Source organism: Helicoverpa armigera, chromosome 22, assembly GCF_030705265.1.
Source record: "Helicoverpa armigera isolate CAAS_96S chromosome 22, ASM3070526v1, whole genome shotgun sequence".
Taxonomy (NCBI): domain Eukaryota; kingdom Metazoa; phylum Arthropoda; class Insecta; order Lepidoptera; family Noctuidae; genus Helicoverpa; species Helicoverpa armigera.
Genome location: NC_087141.1, coordinates 9,060,913 through 9,079,770, shown reverse-complemented (window position 1 = coordinate 9,079,770; position 18,858 = coordinate 9,060,913). Strand labels below are relative to the sequence as shown.

General features: G+C 38.0%; 3 protein-coding genes across 3 annotated transcripts in view; 1 reads left to right on the top strand and 2 right to left on the bottom strand.

Moving 5' to 3' along the window:
- Positions 1-639: 639 nt before the first annotated feature.
- LOC110373639 (vacuolar protein sorting-associated protein 37C) lies at positions 640-3,329 on the bottom strand. The gene is made up of 3 exons (XM_021330967.3): positions 3,074-3,329; positions 2,402-2,573; positions 640-2,081 (listed from the first exon to the last, which is right to left on the bottom strand). The coding sequence occupies exons 1-3, from the start codon at positions 3,191-3,193 to the stop codon at positions 1,723-1,725; spliced, it is 651 nt and encodes a 216-aa protein (XP_021186642.2). The 5' UTR covers positions 3,194-3,329; the 3' UTR covers positions 640-1,722.
- A 75-nt stretch (positions 3,330-3,404) lies between these two features.
- Positions 3,405-7,392, top strand: LOC110373638 (N-acetylglucosaminyl-phosphatidylinositol de-N-acetylase). Its single transcript, XM_021330966.3, has 4 exons — positions 3,405-3,898; positions 4,055-4,345; positions 4,694-4,787; positions 5,263-7,392. Exons 1-4 carry the CDS (start codon positions 3,580-3,582, stop codon positions 5,435-5,437), a joined length of 879 nt encoding a protein of 292 aa, XP_021186641.3. The 5' UTR covers positions 3,405-3,579; the 3' UTR covers positions 5,438-7,392.
- Positions 7,393-8,183: 791 nt separating this feature from the next.
- Positions 8,184-18,858, bottom strand: part of Vib (vibrator) — a 29,240-nt gene continuing 18,565 nt past the window's right edge. Inside the window, exons 5-8 of the mRNA XM_064040291.1 lie at positions 18,246-18,323; positions 14,369-14,599; positions 12,394-12,452; positions 8,184-10,396 (exon numbers count right to left, since the gene is read on the bottom strand). Coding sequence (XP_063896361.1) covers positions 10,258-10,396; positions 12,394-12,452; positions 14,369-14,599; positions 18,246-18,323 — 507 coding nt within the window. The 3' untranslated portion in view covers positions 8,184-10,257. The remainder of the gene's footprint in view (positions 10,397-12,393; positions 12,453-14,368; positions 14,600-18,245; positions 18,324-18,858) is intronic.

The window sequence follows — 18,858 nt, the reverse complement described above, 5'->3', positions numbered from 1 at the left end:
TTAATTTTAGAAGCATTTTAGAAAAGTAAAGAAGGCGCAGAATTATGACGTCTGGAATTCAAAATATGAAAATAAATCCGAACGCTCTGGTTTCTATACATTTTCATTCTATGAGTCAACGCCGAGCGACGCCCCAACATGATTCTGTCTGAATTTTCTCAGTTACGCTGTGTTGAAGTCAAAGATGCTGGATAGATCAATCAATGCAGATGCACACTGAATAGAAGAAAGATTTGATCATTCTGAATGATTAATACAATTCATGTGAAACAGTATATTAACATAGTTTTATTTTCCGGATTCGAATAATTCCGGCTGTATGATGCAGCCTTTAGAACAAGTATAGGATCCGAAAGCTAACAAAATAATTCTTGCCTTCTGCTTGACTCCTTCTCACTCACTGTGATCTGGGAGTCCCAAACGTTAAACAATGTTAAAAATTGAAATGAAAATGCAAAGGACTTTTACTAGAAATGGACCTCTTTTCAAATCATCAATCATAAAGTTTCTTTGTATTAGATACTAGCCTTTCGCCCGCGGTTTCACCCACGTCCCGAGATAGCTGCTTCCCATAGCCGGATGCTGACAAAAATATATGGATTGGTAAAGGAAGGCTGGTTAAAAGAAATACAAACTATACACCGAGCAAAATGTATTTATTTCAATAACTATTACTAATAGACGAATAATTCATATCATTTTAAATCACATTTCTTCTACTAAGCACCAGCATCAAGCGGACAGTTTATCTTTTAAAATAATCAATGAATTAACTATTCCCTATAATAACGCCGAATTCTCACTTAATGCCGGTTCCATACCGTGATTATCCGATTCTTCAATCAATCAATCAAGTGATTGATAGGAAAGACATAAGAATTCGTCGCAAATACGTCATTAAAATGTGAATAATTAGAATTGACACTTCACAAGTTGTAAAACTAAAAACACCAATAACATACATGTTTATCAATCTGTCGATTGATGGTCGTTTCCAAATATTCAAGTAGTTTTTAATTTATGTATGTTGTACACAAATTACAGATTATATTTTGATAAGTTCTATGTTATTTTTCGGTTAGTCTTAGCACATATAGGAGGAAATGTTATTATCAATCAAAAAATATATAAATCTTTAGATTGATAACAGCATTTCAGATTTTGCATTGTATGGCTCTATTATCTAATGGTGCGATATATCCATCTATTTTATGCACATATATTTTCTATTATAAGAGTATTTCATTTACGCTATTATAAATTTGTGATTGCTGAATGTAATGGTCACTAAACAATTCCTAAAGTTTTTTTCTAGATTAAAAGTGCAATACATTTTTAGATAATACAAAATAAAAAAAATCATACATAACGTTAAATAATAAGTAAGGCAATCAAATGACAACTGTCTTATAGAGGTTTTTTTAGAAGTCCAAGTCAATCAAAGGTCTTAATTGATTTTCAATTATGTAACAAGTGCTTGAATAACACACATAACACAGGCCTTTTGTTTCTGTTCCTTTTGACACATTTTAGGTTATCAATCAGTCAGTCAATCAATCAATCAATCATGACATGATAGAATTATATTTTTAAAATAGATATTTTAAAATGAGGCCAATACTGGCACAACAAGTCACTATAAAACAATATTTGATTTATATTTATAGTTTCAATCTAAAAATTGAAAATCTATGAAAACAAGATCTATGAACACGGTTGAGTTCAGAAGTGGTTACCGTACATGCCTGGCATTGGCATGTTCAGTGGTCCCATGGGGTATGGCACATTGGGAACTCCTTGAGGCTGCCCATAGCTTGGGTATGGCAGGTACGGCTTAGCATATCCGTTACCGAATGAGGTCTGATTTCCAGACCTGAGTAGTTCAGCCATTTTCTCAGCTTTGAACTTCCTTAAATGCATGTTCTTGCGAGCCGGTTCGAAGTCTTCGAGGAACTTCTCGACCGTTATCTTCCCTGAGAGGAAGTCTTGTGCTAGATTCTCTGATTGTTCCTCAGATTCTGCGGCAGCTGTTTGAAGTAGAGCTTGAGTTGTGTCTGGTGATATGCCCGCTGATTTTGTTTCTGATGGAAAGAAAAATCAAGCAATTAGATATTAAATTGAAGCCAACAAATTGTCAGTTTTAAGAGTTTCATTTTTTAAGTTGGTTATGTGAAGTCAGCTATTTATTTTTAATGTATTTATACATATTTATGAGGACAGATAGGCAGTCGCTCCATGTAAATCTCACTGTAGTCATTCCATGTTAGACATGTCCCTGACATGGTTGGGAGAGATCAAGTTTGTGATTTACTCCCTCCTATTCCGCTTTAACATAAATGCTACACTTTTTCCATTATTTGATTGATAGATTGAGGACATTGATTGTGGCATTAATACTCACTATATTCCTCCAGCAGTTCTTGAATACGAGAGCACAGCTGTTCTCCCATCTCCGACTTCTCCTGCACCTGTGCTTTAGCCTCCTCGAGCTCCGGCTCCTTGCCCAGGTTGAACTCAGCCAGAGATCTGTTGCTGGCTATCGTCATCTCCCGCTCTGTCTCCCAATCTTTGACCTACAACAATTTTATGTGGTTTTAGAATGAGAAATATGCAAGTTATGTAAAGAAATAAATATAAAAATCTATGAACAATTACAAACCTATGTAAAGGAATGCAAATTCCAATTAAACAAAACATTATTGTGAAGTTAATTTTGCAAAATTAGTATATTGTTTGACAGAAATCACTACAGAGGTTTTTTCAAGTTATGTATGTTTTACACAGTTTGCTATCATGTAATAAGCTCAATTTAATAGTCAGTTAATATACATAAGTACACGAAGAAGCTCTTATCATTAATAACAAGAGGCGGTTATGATTGCATGTTTATTCAATTCTAACTATGACTCATTCTTTGTATGTACATCCTGTGCTTGTTATTGCGAAACTATTAAGGATACATTGGATCCATTAACATAAATACACACAGACTACTCAAATAAATTCTATTGTAGCTACATAACTTTATAATTAGACCAGAATCACATTTTAAAGGCATTTTCATTGTTTTTACCTGTTTTACATCCTTCAGTACACTATCGAATTTAGCGTCATCATTTAACATTTCTTTAAGCTCGTCTGAGTTCAAATGAGCCAGCAAGCCCAAGGCTGACGGGTAGTCCGGCTGTATCATCTTGAATATCACGAGCTATCACAATTCAGAAGCTGAAAATCTCGAGGAAAATCACGTAAAATCGTAAAATAATTACTGCAAGACGTCAGAAGGAAAATAAAACCAACAACAATGACCGTATGACAGTGACATTGACAATATTATATTCGTCTAAAAACTGAACACGTTTTCAAAGAATTAAGAATACTGGCAATCACCCGAGGCAGATAATCACGAAAGTGGAAACACCTAATTCAGTACGTCAAAATGACGGTCTCGGAGAGTACAATTTAGATTTTTCAAAATTCCCATTGTAAATAAGATTTAATGCGTATTTCTAATTGTAACACATGACAAACACTTATATTTATTGTGACGACCAAAAGTTCTCTTAGTTCTAGTCAGAAATGGTACAACTTGCTGACCCGCCATACGACATAAATTACTACTACAGTTTGTATCCGACACTGCTGGCGGAGCTTTTGTTGTATTTTAGGAATTTTGCTTTGTATATAAGCTTATGGGTGTTCGGGTACTTGTGTTTGTGCTGTCTGGTGTATCGGCGGTATGCGAGGCGGCTGCCGACTCGGACCCGCGGTGCTCTGGGTGCGAGACGAGTGTTGGTGGTCGTAGCTCACCCGGATGACGAGTGCATGTTCTTCGGGCCCACGATCTTCAGATTGTGCGAGCAAGGTGCTGACGTACATATACTGTGCTTATCAAATGGTACGTGACATTATTTGAACCCTAAACTATTACTATACTGTCATATTCACGTAATTAGTAAAGGTCAAATGTTAATCAGGTAGTTTTAGATTATATTCAATATCTCTAGTATTACAACGTAATTCAATTCTTACACATGAATTTACCAATTTCCAGGTAACTTTGGAGGCAAAGGAAAAATAAGACGGAAGGAACTATGGGAGGCGTGTCTAGAACTCGGTGTACCAAACCAGAATATTTGTATAATAATGGATGACCGGCTGAAGGACAACCCGAGGGTCCAGTGGCCTGTACCGGTGATCGCTAAGCTGATACATCATCATGTAGAAGTGATAGATGTGGATACCCTGGTCACGTTTGATAGAGGCGGAGTGTCGGGCCACGCTAATCACTCCGCTGTGTTTTATGCAGTTGCTTATATGTTTGTTGAGAAATTAATACCACAGAGTGAGTATATCTTTATAAAATTTTTAAATAAGAGAAAATACCTATATAATAAGCTACTGACAACAACTCTTGCAGCTACTGTAAGCAAACCATGTTTTTTTTAAAAAGAGTGTATGAAGTTTCTTGTCAGTTCTTCTCCATGAGACCCAATCTTTGGAACCATGCAACTAGCTTGACATTATGAAAGAGCTCTCATAGGCCTATTTGAAGTTAAAAAAATTGACTTATTTGGAATATCAAAAAATATAAGACAGGTTCCTATTTTGTGGATATCTTTGAAGCAGACTCTTACATTTGTTTAAATATAAAAGGAAATTATTGGCTAACAAAATTCTCTATTGTTTTCAGGATGTACAGTATACACATTAGATTCAGTAAATATATTCAGGAAGTACATAGGCTTCCTGGATCTGCCACTTAGTTTTTTACTTTCTTCTAAAAGGTGAGTAAAAATTTACCTTCTTCCTTCAATGATTGCATTCTAGAATATAATTAAAAATAATTTGTTGTTCATCTTTTCTTTCCTAATTGATCTGATATTGACAAATAACAGACGAGGATCTTTAAGAAATTTTCATAAGGGATTAGTACATAAAGGTCATACATAGAGGTAGAGCATAAGGAGGAGAAACTATATAAGAAACTCCCTTATGTTCTTCTTCCAACATAATTATGAACTACCCCTATGTACTTCATTACTCTATTATTAAATAAAATAAATAAATTAACTACCTCCATGTACTACTCCTATGTACTCCATTATGTACTACTCCTATGTACTCCGTTATGTACTACTCCTAGATACTCCGTTATGTACTACTCCTAGATACTCCGTTATGTACTACTCCTATATACTCCTTTTTGTACCTACTACCCCCAGACTAGACTTAAATACAAACCTACATACTCAATTTCAGATACTTCCTCCGCTGGACGGAAAGCCGGCGCATAGTCCGCGCGATGAAGCGCCATCGTTCCCAAATGGTGTGGTTCCGCTACCTCTACGTGTTCTTCTCACGGTACATGATCATCAACACCCTCAGACGAATCAGCTTAGCAGACATAGAACTTGAGCTGGAGGTAGACGATTGAGTACAAAGACTTTACATAAAGTTTTAAGCTGTTAATAGACAAAAGTGAACATTTTTGTATGCATTTGGCGTAGACAAAGCTAGATTTTATAACATTTTTGATAATGTTCCAAAAAGTCTAGGTTTATGAGTTAAGGTCAGAGCACACATGAACAGTATGGCATGGTATGGCGCAGCTGATGTTAGGTAGTTGCTAGCCTGCTGTCTCCCAAATGTTGGCTTTTTAAACTGACGTTCTAAAATGTTTCATATGAGATACGAATTAAGGGTGAAATTCAAATGACAAGTTAATCACTGAATTGGAGTTGCGCCACTCCCGTGCCGTGTTGTTCATGTGTGCCATGACCTTTATGACTTGTTTTTAATGTCTGTTGTAAATAGTCCAGCCACTTTAATATTTTGTTGGTAATTAATGCTACTCCTTATTTGATAGTGGGTTTAAAATATAGTGGTAGCATTGGCTTACTACAAAACGGTAAGGATGCTGTCTGTTAGATCAATATAAATGGTTGTAAAGAGATAAAACTTATTTAAAAAGATTTTAAAGTAAAGATTCACCTTCATTTTAGTGGGCTTAGAAGCATGCCTTTGCATGCACCTTTCACTTGTGTCATTCCTTTTTTCCTTTATAAAGTTCCTCACTAAAGTACCAATTACTTAATTATTTTTTAACATTGAAGAGAAAAAATATTTCGTACATTTATAATATACGTTTTACGGCAGCAAAAGGTTAATATTTTTTGTATATTGACTAAATATTCCTGCCCTGTTCGCAGAGCAAATAATATTTTTATTTGCCTTTTCATGGCATTTCTTCACACGCCTTGCTAAAATGCCTAATCTGCTGACTATCGAGCTATGAACTCGCCAACAGAAGCTTAGACTTCTAGATAAAATTAGTTTGATAATAATTGAGCTTGCAAGGGCAAACAGCTTGGCATCTTCTTAAAAAGTAAAATCGAACGCAAAATGCTTCATTGAACTTTACAGCCATCACATAACTTACTAATATTTTAAAGAGGTTCAAGTTTGTGTGTTTGTGACGTTTAGGGGTAATCTCTGGAACTGCTGAACCAACTTTGAAAATTTGTTTTTCAGTAGAAAGGAAAGCTACGTTATTTGTGAGTAAATAGCCCATATTTACCTGAATACGCCACGGGAATGGGCTAGTTAGGAAATAAATTGAATGATGTTAAAGATAAAAGTAGGGTAATAATTGTGAATGTGCAAAGTTCGAGATAGGTAAAGAACAGAAGTTTCTATGGCATATAATAAGTTTGATTTATTACACGTATTAAAGAACGAATTACCTATTTAATTACATTTTAATGTACAAGATTTTTTTTTATACCTACTTCAACTTGGTTGGTTCAACTTTGAGAATTATAAACTTTAGTGCAAGGCCATTGTTTTCAATGATAGTTGTGGAATTTTGCTTTTATTGACTTTGATATTATTTTGAAAAGATGTATATTGAACGAGGTTTTTATTTATACCTAAATCAAAAGACAAATGGGATATACAGAGATTTCTATATTTATTGTGTTTGTGAATGTGTAATTTTTTTTCAAATTTTATTGAGTGTTGCCAGGATATTTTTTATTCGGAATTTCTTTCCAAAGATATAATGACTACGCTTACTTTTTTATGGACTTAATATCCTGGCTCCGCCTGCAAATGAGCGCTTCGTCAGTTGAATGTTTGTAAATTAATCGCTAGTCTGTTATTTAGTATAGGGGTTTAAAATTACGACGAACTTATATAAAATAATTTTGAAAAATATTGTCTTTACAACTTGGTCACGATTTGAAAAAAAATTGATCAAATGTATTGTTTATCCTGTGATATTCAGTTCTTTTAAATCGCGTTTAATTGGCATTTATTTATTTTGAAATGAGTTTCCATGTTAATATTTTATCAGATGTCCAATAAACGATCAAAGTGATCATAATGTTATTTTGAAGTTTTATTTATTTCCGACTTCTTGTGGCTAAATAACAGCTACGTAGGTCAATACCTAGAGAATCAAGAGTGGTCAGATAGGCAGCTGCTCCATTAGGCACACTGGTACTCAGCTGCATCATGTTAGACTGGATGCCAACGCCCGAAGTTGAAAAGCTAGGAAGATTGATTTATTTCGATGTATTAAAGGCGCCTAGTTCCATTCCCTAAATATTTTTCCTGCTGTTTCAGGCCAGGCATGGTTAATCTCGATCCACTTGTGAAATCTTTAGATACATAGGCTAGTTCTCCTCATGTAATGTTATTTGCTGTCCTCAATGGTTATGTAATCCTACTTTCCTACTTATATTATAAATGTGAAAGTTTGTGAGAATGTATGGATGTATGTTTATTATTCAATCACGCAAAAACGGCTGGACCGATTTGATTGAAATTTGGTATGTAGATAGGTGATACCCTGGATTAACACATAGGCTACTTTTTATCAACACACCACGCGGGCGAAGCCGCTGGCGGAAGCTAGTAAAAGATAAATGGTAAAAGTGGAACCACGTCTGCCGTGTTTTCATATTAAATGCATGTCAGCGTTGTTTTCTCAGCCAAAGAAATATAAATGTAAAATGTTACCTACCAGTGTTGATATGTAAGTAAAATAAATCAAGTGTGCTGTGATTCATCGATATAATGCTACAATGCTAGTGTCATAAATTTTAATGTAGTTTATGCTAATGCACAGCTCAAAGCTTGTGTTGTATAATATAATGTACATAACAGAAACAAGTTACCACAGATTAAATTATTTTATTTGTGTTGGCCTCAAAATATTCATAGTACATTTTACAACAAATGTTATTTCGTTACATTAATTATACTTATCAATGCAAGAACTTTGAAACGTTTTAATTAGCTAAACATTTAAAAATTGACAATTTTAGCGACTATAGATAAAAATTTTCTTTAACTACTTAGGAAGTGGAGCGACGAAATGACTTACAAGCTTAAACAATTTACAATACATGCATCCGAGGACCTGTTCGAGGTAAAAATAAAATAAAATAATTTGTGTACTTAACTTTATTTGGTAACTGCAACAAATAAGCTTCAATAACATCAAGCAAAGCTTCTATATATCTGAGGAGTCGTAACGCGGAGCTATTCATAATGGAAGTTACGTCACAAACAGTTAAGTACTAGGTGTTCAACAGAAGCACTAGGCGATGCTAAAAGCGGGTTGGCAACGACTTTACTATGTCTACAAAAAAACACTACTCGCAAATATATTATCACGCTGTATTTGATGTAAAACTTATTACAACATAAGTAAAAAAACTTAATTAAAAGAAAGTGCAATATTAAGCTGAGCCGCCGCGGCCGCAGCCCGCACTGTGCAGTGGGCACCGCGGACTGCGGCCGCAGCGGCGCGATACATGGCTACACCGAATTATTTGTTAAAAAGGAACATAATCCACTATGAACATGAATATCCACATAAAATTTTATAATATTGTACTGATTCAATAATTCCATATCCACTGATCCCATACATTGCGTGAACACAAGAGAGCGAACAAAGATTAAGTAGCAAACGATAGAACGTCACCGTCGGTACAAACTGGAATGTCACACAATTATTAAAAATACTGATTTGTTAAACAACAAAAAACTTATTCATACAAAATATATTGAAACACCACTAGCCGAGGATGTTGCAACCTGAACCCTTCGCCAATAAATAAGTTATCGAGGTTACCACTATATAATATATCCCAGAGACCGCCTAACTATCATTCACCTTGCAACACCCTCTCTACCCGACTACCAGAGGGTTGCCATTGTTAAACAATATTGCACCAATAATTTATTAACGTGCCTCGACTAACGTACGGTACTATTGCGCAGAATTCATTACTTTATAATATAAATACAAGAGCTGAGCTCGCGGCTGTCGGAAGATACAAGATGGCCGCACACGTCTCCTTGCAATGTAGTGTCAAATTGAATTACATTTATATATTTTTTTATTAATTAATTAGGTAACGACAACACTACCTGTTAACCACTGACTACGTCGACTTATTAGTTATTAAATATTATCTATACCATATTATATCATTTTTCTAATGGTAAACTATGCCCTCGCTTGAACTGAGATCGCACGTTCAATAATGGAACATTTCTCTAATGTCATACATATATGATTTATTAAGCATAACGTTACAGGAGAGAAACTAATTATAAAATCAACTTTTCCGCATTGTCACAACTGCCAGCAGTTGTTTTTGGTGTTGCCATGACAAACTTGTAGAAAGGAGGTAGTGGGGGAGGTCTGATGTCTGAGTATGGGCCCTGGCAATAGACCAGAAAATAAATAAACACCACACTTATCGTCACATTTGGCCAGGTCTCGGATAATGTTGTTGACTCGCAAAAAGTTTCACACAACTCATAAAAATATTTATAAAAGAGAAATGCAAAGTTTGTAGTCGATATAAAACAATAAATAGCTTGAGAATGGCGTTTATTGTGTATGGTTCTCGTTAGGGTAAGTTGTTCATGGCAACATGGCATGCAATCCCAGCGCTCGGGCAGTGAGCGGTCGCGGAGTTATTGCTTGTGTACTAGACCGCGCAATCATTCGCTAATGTTCAACTGAACTGCTACATTACACTAGAATGGACAAAACATTGTTTTCCGTGAATGAACCCCTTTAGTCAAACGCCTAACATTTATATAATAAGTCTAATACCGAAATGAATTTTTAATTCAAGTATGTAGCTTTTCCAAGCATTTGGTTAGGGAGGAACGCTGGTGGGGCTTGGGGCCCGGGGGCCCGGGGCCCGGGTGTTGGGGCCCGGGTGCCTACTCGTTGTCGGCGCGCATGCCGCGGACCTCGCCCTCGCGGCGCAGCTTCTCGAGCTCCTCCTTGGTGCGGTCCTCGATGGCGCGGATGTCCGCCATCGTCATGCCGAACCAGTCGTCGATTGAGCAGAATACTTGTCTGTAACGTAGAAGAAAAATATATTAATACTCATTGTCATATTGCCTGAAAGATTACATGAATAGGAAGGGAGTGAGTGTGACGAGTGACAGGGGAAAATGGAAGAGAATGACATATCGCGCCGATCCCAAATAAAATTGGGAACAGGGCAGGAGGAAGAAGAAGACTCATGATATTAACATGTGTGTTTTTAATGTAATGAAGATTGGAAGTATCATCGGAAATCTGTATTCCAAATTTTTATAAGGTTATTGGACACAGACTTATTACAGGGGCCTTTCTAAGCAGCTATTGTGTAAATTAGGGCATGCAATTTCGGTAAAACAGAAATTACCGGTAAAAATTCGGTAATAAAAATATTTTTACCGGTAAACCGGTAAAACGGTAATTTTTGTATTTTTTTTTTATGTGATATTATAACAATAAGATTGGGTAGTCTTAAAACAAAAACTAAATAAATATGCAAAGTATAAGGTGGTAAACGTTTTTTGTGACGTGGGCCGTAACAAAAAACATGTCATTACCATGCATCCGTACGCGATGTCACCGAAAAAATGCAAGAGAAACGGATGCGATGGTACGGACATGTAAAAAGGAGTAACACCTGCGGACGTCGGCAGTGTGAATGTGATACTCAATCTCAATATACCCGGTCAAAGGCGCGAAGGCAGGCCAAAACCGTGGTGGTTGAGTGTCGTAATGAATGACGTGAAAATCTGCGAACTCGAAGAGGAAGATGTCTATTCAGGAGGATAGAGCGAAGTGGAAGAAGGAAGATACGGAAAGCCGACCCCGTCACAAGACGGGATAAGAATTACCGTAAAAAAATATATTTTTCATTGAAGTGAAAGCCTTTTTTTATGGTAAATCATCAAATGACAGACTCTTTCTGTCTAAAACCCATGTGTTTTAGCAGGCGTTTTATGGACCAGGGTCGCGGTAACTCTTTCGAACAATCCCGCGGCCCCGGCAGGCCTTGGCCCTGCTAGGCCCTACTGGGTTTGCTGACATCTCCCTGAGGAGCCCGTGGAACAACGCGCGCCGCTGACACGGGTCTGTTGTCTATGCAGACGGTGGAACGATGAGCCACCCGAACTCACCGCCCACAGACCGAGGCCTACGGTGGCCGGGAGTCGTCTCCCGACCCTTGGCTTGGCGCCCGTGGTGTCTTCCTGGTCCACTACAGCGGCTGGGATGAGAGGTGCTACTCTCAGTCGCTCCGCCGTCTCCTTCTCGAGCATGACTGCTTCGCAGAAGGAGGCGACGGCTTCCCATTCCCTCTAGCTCCGGACCATGGCTTGAACCAGGGTAGGACGCGAAAGGTCGCCGCTGCCTATTGCCTCGACGACAACACGGTGGTACCCTTCCCAGGCAGTGCAAACCTGGATTGTGTGCTCCACCGTGTCGTCAGAGCTGTCCGCATGGTGGTGAAGTAAAAGCCCTTGCTCAGTAAGGTCATAGAGTAGGTAAAATAAGCATAAGCTACATTTGTACCTAGTATGAGCTGACAGCTTTGAGGAAAGACAGAATAACCGAATGAATACAATTTGTTTAGATTTTATAAATTAAGATGAGAAAGAAGATTTGTATCTAACCTAGAGATAGTTAAGGACACACAAGTTTACTTTACTAAAAAACAGCATCTGTAACACTCTTACAATACGTAATGTATGCAACATTACATTATATTCAGGCTACATAACAAAGATTTGACGTTAAATGAACAATTGCTATATTTTATCAGAAAAACGTAATAACCGGTAAATTACCGGTTTCATATTATTTTTACCGGTAATTTAAAACTCGCAAAAATGGGCGATTTACCGGTAAAAACGAAACCGGTTAACCGGTATTGCATGCCCTAGTGTAAATACATACTTTATAAATCTTAATACAAACATATACTTTATATTTTTATTATTTTCAAGTTGGATGGCAATGTGTTACGTAGGCAAACATGCATGTCTGTTATCAGAATTCAATAGGTCGTTACTTACCTATGGAAAATGGTGAACAACCGCCGTTCAGATTTCTGGATCACATTTTCTACTTTACTCTGAAAATAAATAAAAATTTAAATTAGTCAAATATAAAAGAGCGTAAACTTATAAAGACACTTGTGGTCTGCCTAATAATAAATTAAGTAATTTTTCTATTATTTTGGACCAGGACCAGAAAAAACAAGATTAAAGTGAAAAATTGCAGATTCGAAAAAAAAAAACAAAAAGCCACAGTTCAATTGACATTTCTGTAATAAAAAAACAAAAAGGGACTTCAAATATGTGTTTTTTTAGAACAATATAAGCCCCTGGTGGGTAAATAAGTAGCTAAACTTAGTTTCCGCAACTTAAGAGGCAAGTGCCTATAGTAATCACAAGTTAGGAAAGGTCTGCACTTAATAAGCCTCTTCAAACGTAGAGTACTCTCTCTGAACAAATGCCATCACCAACCTGTAGGCCAAACCACTTGAACTCAGCAGTGACGAGTTTGTAGCACGTCATGACGGGTTTGACATCGTTCTTCCAAGTGGCGCCGACGAGGGGGCCGCGGCCGGTCTTGCTGGACTTGAACTTGGTGGGATCCATCTCTTTGTAGTCGGCTTTAGCCCTAATTATCTTTTAAATCTTTAAGTACCAACCTGTAGGCCAAACCACTTGAACTCAGCAGTGACGAGTTTGTAGCACGTCATGACGGGTTTGACATCGTTCTTCCAAGTGGCGCCGACGAGGGGGCCGCGGCCGGTCTTGCTGGACTTGAACTTGGTGGGATCCGTCTCAGGCTTGTAGTCGACTTTAGCCCTAACATTGTATTAAAACCTGAAGTACCAACCTGTAGGCCAAACCACTTGAACTCAGCAGTGACGAGTTTGTAGCACGTCATGACGGGTTTGACATCGTTCTTCCAAGTGGCGTCGACGAGGGGGCCGCGGCCGGTCTTGCTGGACTTGAACTTGGTGGGATCCATCTCTTTGTAGTCGGCTTTAGCCCTAATTATCTTTTAAATCTTTAAGTACCAACCTGTAGGCCAAACCACTTGAACTCAGCAGTGACGAGTTTGTAGCAAGTCATGACGGGTTTGACATCGTTCTTCCAAGTGGCGCCGACGAGGGGGCCGCGGCCGGTCTTGCTGGACTTGAACTTGGTGGGATCCGTCTTTAGCTTGTAGTCGACTTTAGCCCTAACTTTGTATTAAAACCTGAAGTACCAACCTGTAGGCCAAACCACTTGAACTCAGCAGTGACGAGTTTGAAGCACGTCATGACGGGTTTGACATCGTTCTTCCAAGTGGCGCCGACGAGGGGGCCGCGGCCGGTCTTGCTGGACTTGAACTTGGTGGGATCCGTCTTTAGCTTGTAGTCGACTTTAGGCCTAATAATCTTGTAAAACTTTAAGTACCAACCTGTAGGCCGAACCACTTGAACTCAGCAGTGACGAGTTTGTAGCACGTCATGACGGGTTTGACATCGTTCTTCCAAGTGGCGCCGACGAGGGGGCCGCGGCCGGTCTTGCTGGACTTGAACTTGGTGGGATCCGTCTCTAGCTTGTAGTCGACTCTAGTCCAAACAATCTTTTAAAACCTGAAGTACCAACCTGTAGGCCAAACCACTTGAACTCAGCAGTGACGAGTTTGTAGCACGTCATGACGGGTTTGACATCGTTCTTCCAAGTGGCGCCGACGAGGGGGCCGCGGCCGGTCTTGCTGGACTTGAACTTGGTGGGATCCGTCTCTAGCTTGTAGTCGACTCTAGTCCAAACAATCTTTTAAAACCTGAAGTACCAACCTGTAGGCCAAACCACTTGAACTCAGCAGTGACGAGTTTGTAGCAAGTCATGACGGGTTTGACATCGTTCTTCCAAGTGGCACCGACGAGGGGGCCGCGGCCGGTCTTGCTGGACTTGAACTTGGTGGGATCCGTCTTTAGCTTGTAGTCGACTTTAGCCCTAACATTGTATTAAAACCTGAAGTACCAACCTGTAGGCCAAACCACTTGAACTCAGCAGTGACGAGTTTGTAGCACGTCATGACGGGTTTGACATCGTTCTTCCAAGTGGCGCCGACGAGGGGGCCGCGGCCGGTCTTACTGGACTTGAACTTGGTGGGATCCGTCTCAGGCTTGTAGTCGGCGGAAGAAAGAGGATCGTTGGCGATGTCTATGTGGACGACCTCGCGGTTCTTTAGCTTTTCCGGGGGCAGTTCGTGTACCTGGGAATTAGAAACATAATTATATATTTGAAAAATACAATACGATTGAGAAAATGAGAAGGCTTTAACTACTTTTATGGGTTTATTGTCTGTCTGTTAGGTCCTCTGGAGAAGGGTCACCATATCGCAGGATTAATCTCTGGGTTTTTTAAATTTTCGTAAGAAGAAACATCTTTCGGGGAAACGTTACATGAAGTGTCAGTGTGTGAGTGCGATCTGCAACGCGATTTTTCAATAGAAATCAAGCCTTTTCCGGATTCCGGATTTGTTCATCTTGAGTTCCGCATTCAAGTGAAAATGATTGTACCTTAACAGGTACAGGTACATGAATGCGTATGTATAGTATGTTTCCAAGTTATTTAGTGAAGCAGAAGAGAAAAGGTCATCCAAAATCCAACACAATTTGCGAATTAACCTTTGGTTAATAAAGCTGATAACAATTATGACTAAAACGAGTATTCTCGCTTAATCAAACGTGACTACAATCTTGATTTAAAATTTAAACCTATTCCGAATTTATCAAAAACTTACAAATATTAAATTAAAATATCCATGTCGCGCTATGACGAATTAATTAATTTCATATCTATTCAATAAAAATTAGCAATTCGTTACATCTGTTGTTTTATCACGGCGCATTATCGTGATAATATGCAATCTATTTGATTTGTTGGAAAAAGAGTTTCCGGGTGAATTTCGCAAATATTTGTATGATTAGTCATATTAAGTAACAATTAGGCCTAGAATGGCTGTTTCAATAATTTCAAGAAAAGTGCCTATTTTCAACCGAATTCAAAAAGGAGGAAATTCTCAAATCGAATTATTTTTCAGGGAAAGTCTTTTCCTTGAAATAAACAAACTTTTCCCTTGAATATTCAGGTGTTTAAATATTATTTTACAATTTATTTACTTGCACACCAACAGCATTACAATTTTTTTTGCAGGCAAACGCTTCAATCTCAACAACGTGCATCTAATCTACAGCTATTTTTTTAAACTTTATTAAGCCACATATTAAACAATCTTCTGTCACTTGGAAGGCAATCACAACATTACCAAAAATTGAAACAATCTTAAAACTCCAAAGCAACAAAATTATGAATTTCTACATGAACTCAATACACATTTCGGGGCGGCAACCTCGACTGACCTACGTCACACCTCTCATAATCTCATTATGTGTGTGATTACCCTTCGTTACGCGTAATTGCTGACATTTTACATACGTGACATCTTTAAGTCGTTCTACGTGATTTTTGCACAACCTACTTCCCTCACTTGGATAACAAAGTAGGCTAATTATGTTATTGTGATGTGTTAGCTATGTTGCTGCCAAGGTTTAATTGCAATCTTTTCATCAGTTTGCAGATAAAAAAGAAATAAAAACACGCTCAAAAACGTATAGAAAAAAGGTTCTGCTTTATAATAAAAATAATGTGATTTTTTATTCTGTAAGGGTCAATTCCCACTGAAAGAGCAGCGGCCGGCAGCGGCCGGCAGCGGCCGTAATTGCAAGGGATTGAGCGCGAGCGCGGCGGGCCGCGCGGCGCCGCACCGCGCCGCGCTCTTAAGGCGCGTACGCACGTACGAACACGAACATAGCGAACACAAACACCAGACCCGAACATTTGGTTCGTACGTATGGACGGCATATTCGAACACGAACGCAAACACAGTTCGAGTCGAGTTCGCGAACAACAGTCGTGAACTCTATCTTAGTAGCCATGACGGCGCCGTTGGAAGTGGTCGATTGTGAAGTTATTAAAACGCTTCGAACACCGTCCATACAGAACACACTACAAGGATCGCCGCGAACATGTTTGACGAACAGAGTGTTCGATGTTCGATAGTGGTACGCACGTGCGAACCAAGTTGTTGCATATCATGTAACGCAACAAATTTGTTCGTACGTGCGTACGCGGCTTTACATTTTCCGTGCTCTTATGGCCGCTGCCGGCCGCTGCTCTTTCAGTGGGAATTGACCCTAAAAGGCTAGCTAGGTCTTTCGTCAGCCTTTTAGGATTATTTAACCACCAATTTCTATCTTTGTGCGATGAGCAAGCGTCAACTTATTTCAGCATTACCTCAGTCTATAAAAGATTACTACATTATGTTACTACAAGTAACATAGTTTTACTACGTACTAAAAGTTTAATCTATCAATTAAAATAATGTTGTGATTTTTCGAACGTTGTTCTTCGCGTCAAATGTAATAGGATGTTAAGATTATCAATTAGTATGGCACCACACCGATTATATTGGTTTCAACTAGATAATTCATATTAGTTTTTATTGATTGCCGATTTCACAAAAAGGGGGTTACCAATTCTGATGTTTGTATTTTTTATCGTGGAACTGGTAAAAGTATAACATAGGATAATATTTTCAATAACAATAATTATGTGTGATACCTCTCTACTTATTTAATTTGTGGTCGCAACAATAATCTTCTTCCATACTTCTTTATTTGACGTCATCTCACAAGTCACATTATTTCCAGCCATATCATTCAAAAGTGGCAAAATAACCATAAATGTATAAAAAAAGACGCCACGTAATTTACTTTAAGTACTTAAAAGTTATAAACGTTTAAATTACAGCCATTATAAGTGTGTTCACGTATACTATACTACTAATATAATAAATATGAAACATGTTTTTGTTTGTACCCTACAGGCTGCGAAACTACAGAACCGATATGAAAAATTCCCTCTTCAATACACTCTTCCCGAGTAACACCCCTACTAATATTATAAATGCGAAAGTAACTCTGTCTGTCTGTCTGTTACGCTTTCACGTCTAAACCACTGAATAGACCGAGAGAGTTGACCTTGAGAAGGAACATAGGATAGTTTTTGTTCCGGACTTTTGAAGAATTCTCTTGGAAACGCGATAATACCGAACTTTCCGCGGGCGAAGCCGCGGGCGGAAGCTAGTAGGCTATAATTATATTATATCCGGGTACGGGCAGTAGTTCTCAAAGGACGCGGGTGAAACCGCGGGAAGACGGCTAGTAGACTACATATAATAAGTATTTATTTTTCAATGTCAAGTAAACCAGTATGAGCGATCTTTGCACCGTTGTCAATGAGTCTGTTGAAACCACTTGTCAGTATTATTTCAATGTGTCTTGTTAACTTCTTATTTACCTATTTGAAACATTATTTATGTTGCGTTTGGTAAATATGTGAATGTCTGTTTCGAGTGTGTGGTACTAAGTTTTTATATTGTGTAGTTATAGAGTAGTTTTTATTTGGAAATAAATGGTGTTGTTATGGAGTATTTGCTGCTTCGGATATTCCCAGAAAAGCAGTGTCGGTCTTTTTGGAATCAGTTTTTTTTGTTTCCGAGTGTTTTGACTAGTTTTTAGCCCAGCATATGGATATTTCAGATTTGGTTAGAATAGCTTATTTTAGTATCTCTTATCATCAACAATTATAATTATTATCATAATCTGCCTAGCCTTTTTCCAACCACACTGGGGTTGGACTTAGCTTCAGCTTAGTAACAGTTTTACATGTAGCGAATGCCTATCTGACCTCCATAACCCGGTTATGTACAAACTTTAAGTCAGGCGTACTGCCTATTTGCGTATTTGCTTTTATTTTTTTATTATAAAATAGAATAGGTTAAAGTTTTGACTCACATTGTACTGGTCGCCGGCGTCGGGTAAATGCAGGGACTCTATGCAGATCACGAAGTTCTCCTTCATGTAGCCGGGATTCTGTAAGCAGCATAATTATAAACATTACATTTACAAGTATAACATAATAGAGGCAGAGTGGCAATCTAACACCTCCAAAAAAGTCCACTGTAAAATATAAGAAGCTTTGACAGGCTAGAGACCACAATTTGGTAAATAAACGTCCAACTTAGAAGTAAGTGACTTAGAGTAATGATTAAATTCGGACCCAAGTATTTCGATAGCGTCGACTAGGAACTACTTTGCGCACCCGGATAAACAGTAGCCGTCCTTGACAAATGGGCTGTGTACTGTAATTTTTCAAAAAAATGTTTTGATATTTGCGCTTTCAAACAAATTCTTCAGCTTTACAATATTAGTCTAACATTAACAATTAGGAAAATACACATACCAAAACATATTAACAAAAAAAATCCCCAAAACGTAACGTCTACAAAAAGGATCAATACTTTTTTTAACCAAATCGGGGTAAATCCATCAGATAAGCACAATCTAATCTAACGGTATTTACCTGCAAATGAATATAAATTGACACTAACCGTTTTTTCATACATAA

Coding starts and splice junctions, on each gene's coding strand:
- LOC110373639 (XM_021330967.3), bottom strand. CDS start 3,193: ATGATACAGCCGGACTACCCGTCAGCCTTGGGCTTGCTGGCTCATTTG. Junction 2,574..3,073: donor TACTGAAGGATGTAAAACAG/GTAAAAACAATG, acceptor AAATTGTTGTAG/GTCAAAGATTGGGAGACAGA. Junction 2,082..2,401: donor AGAACTGCTGGAGGAATATA/GTGAGTATTAAT, acceptor TCTTTCCATCAG/AAACAAAATCAGCGGGCATA.
- LOC110373638 (XM_021330966.3), top strand. CDS start 3,580: ATGGTACAACTTGCTGACCCGCCATACGACATAAATTACTACTACAGT. Junction 3,899..4,054: donor TATACTGTGCTTATCAAATG/GTACGTGACATT, acceptor ACCAATTTCCAG/GTAACTTTGGAGGCAAAGGA. Junction 4,346..4,693: donor TGAGAAATTAATACCACAGA/GTGAGTATATCT, acceptor TATTGTTTTCAG/GATGTACAGTATACACATTA.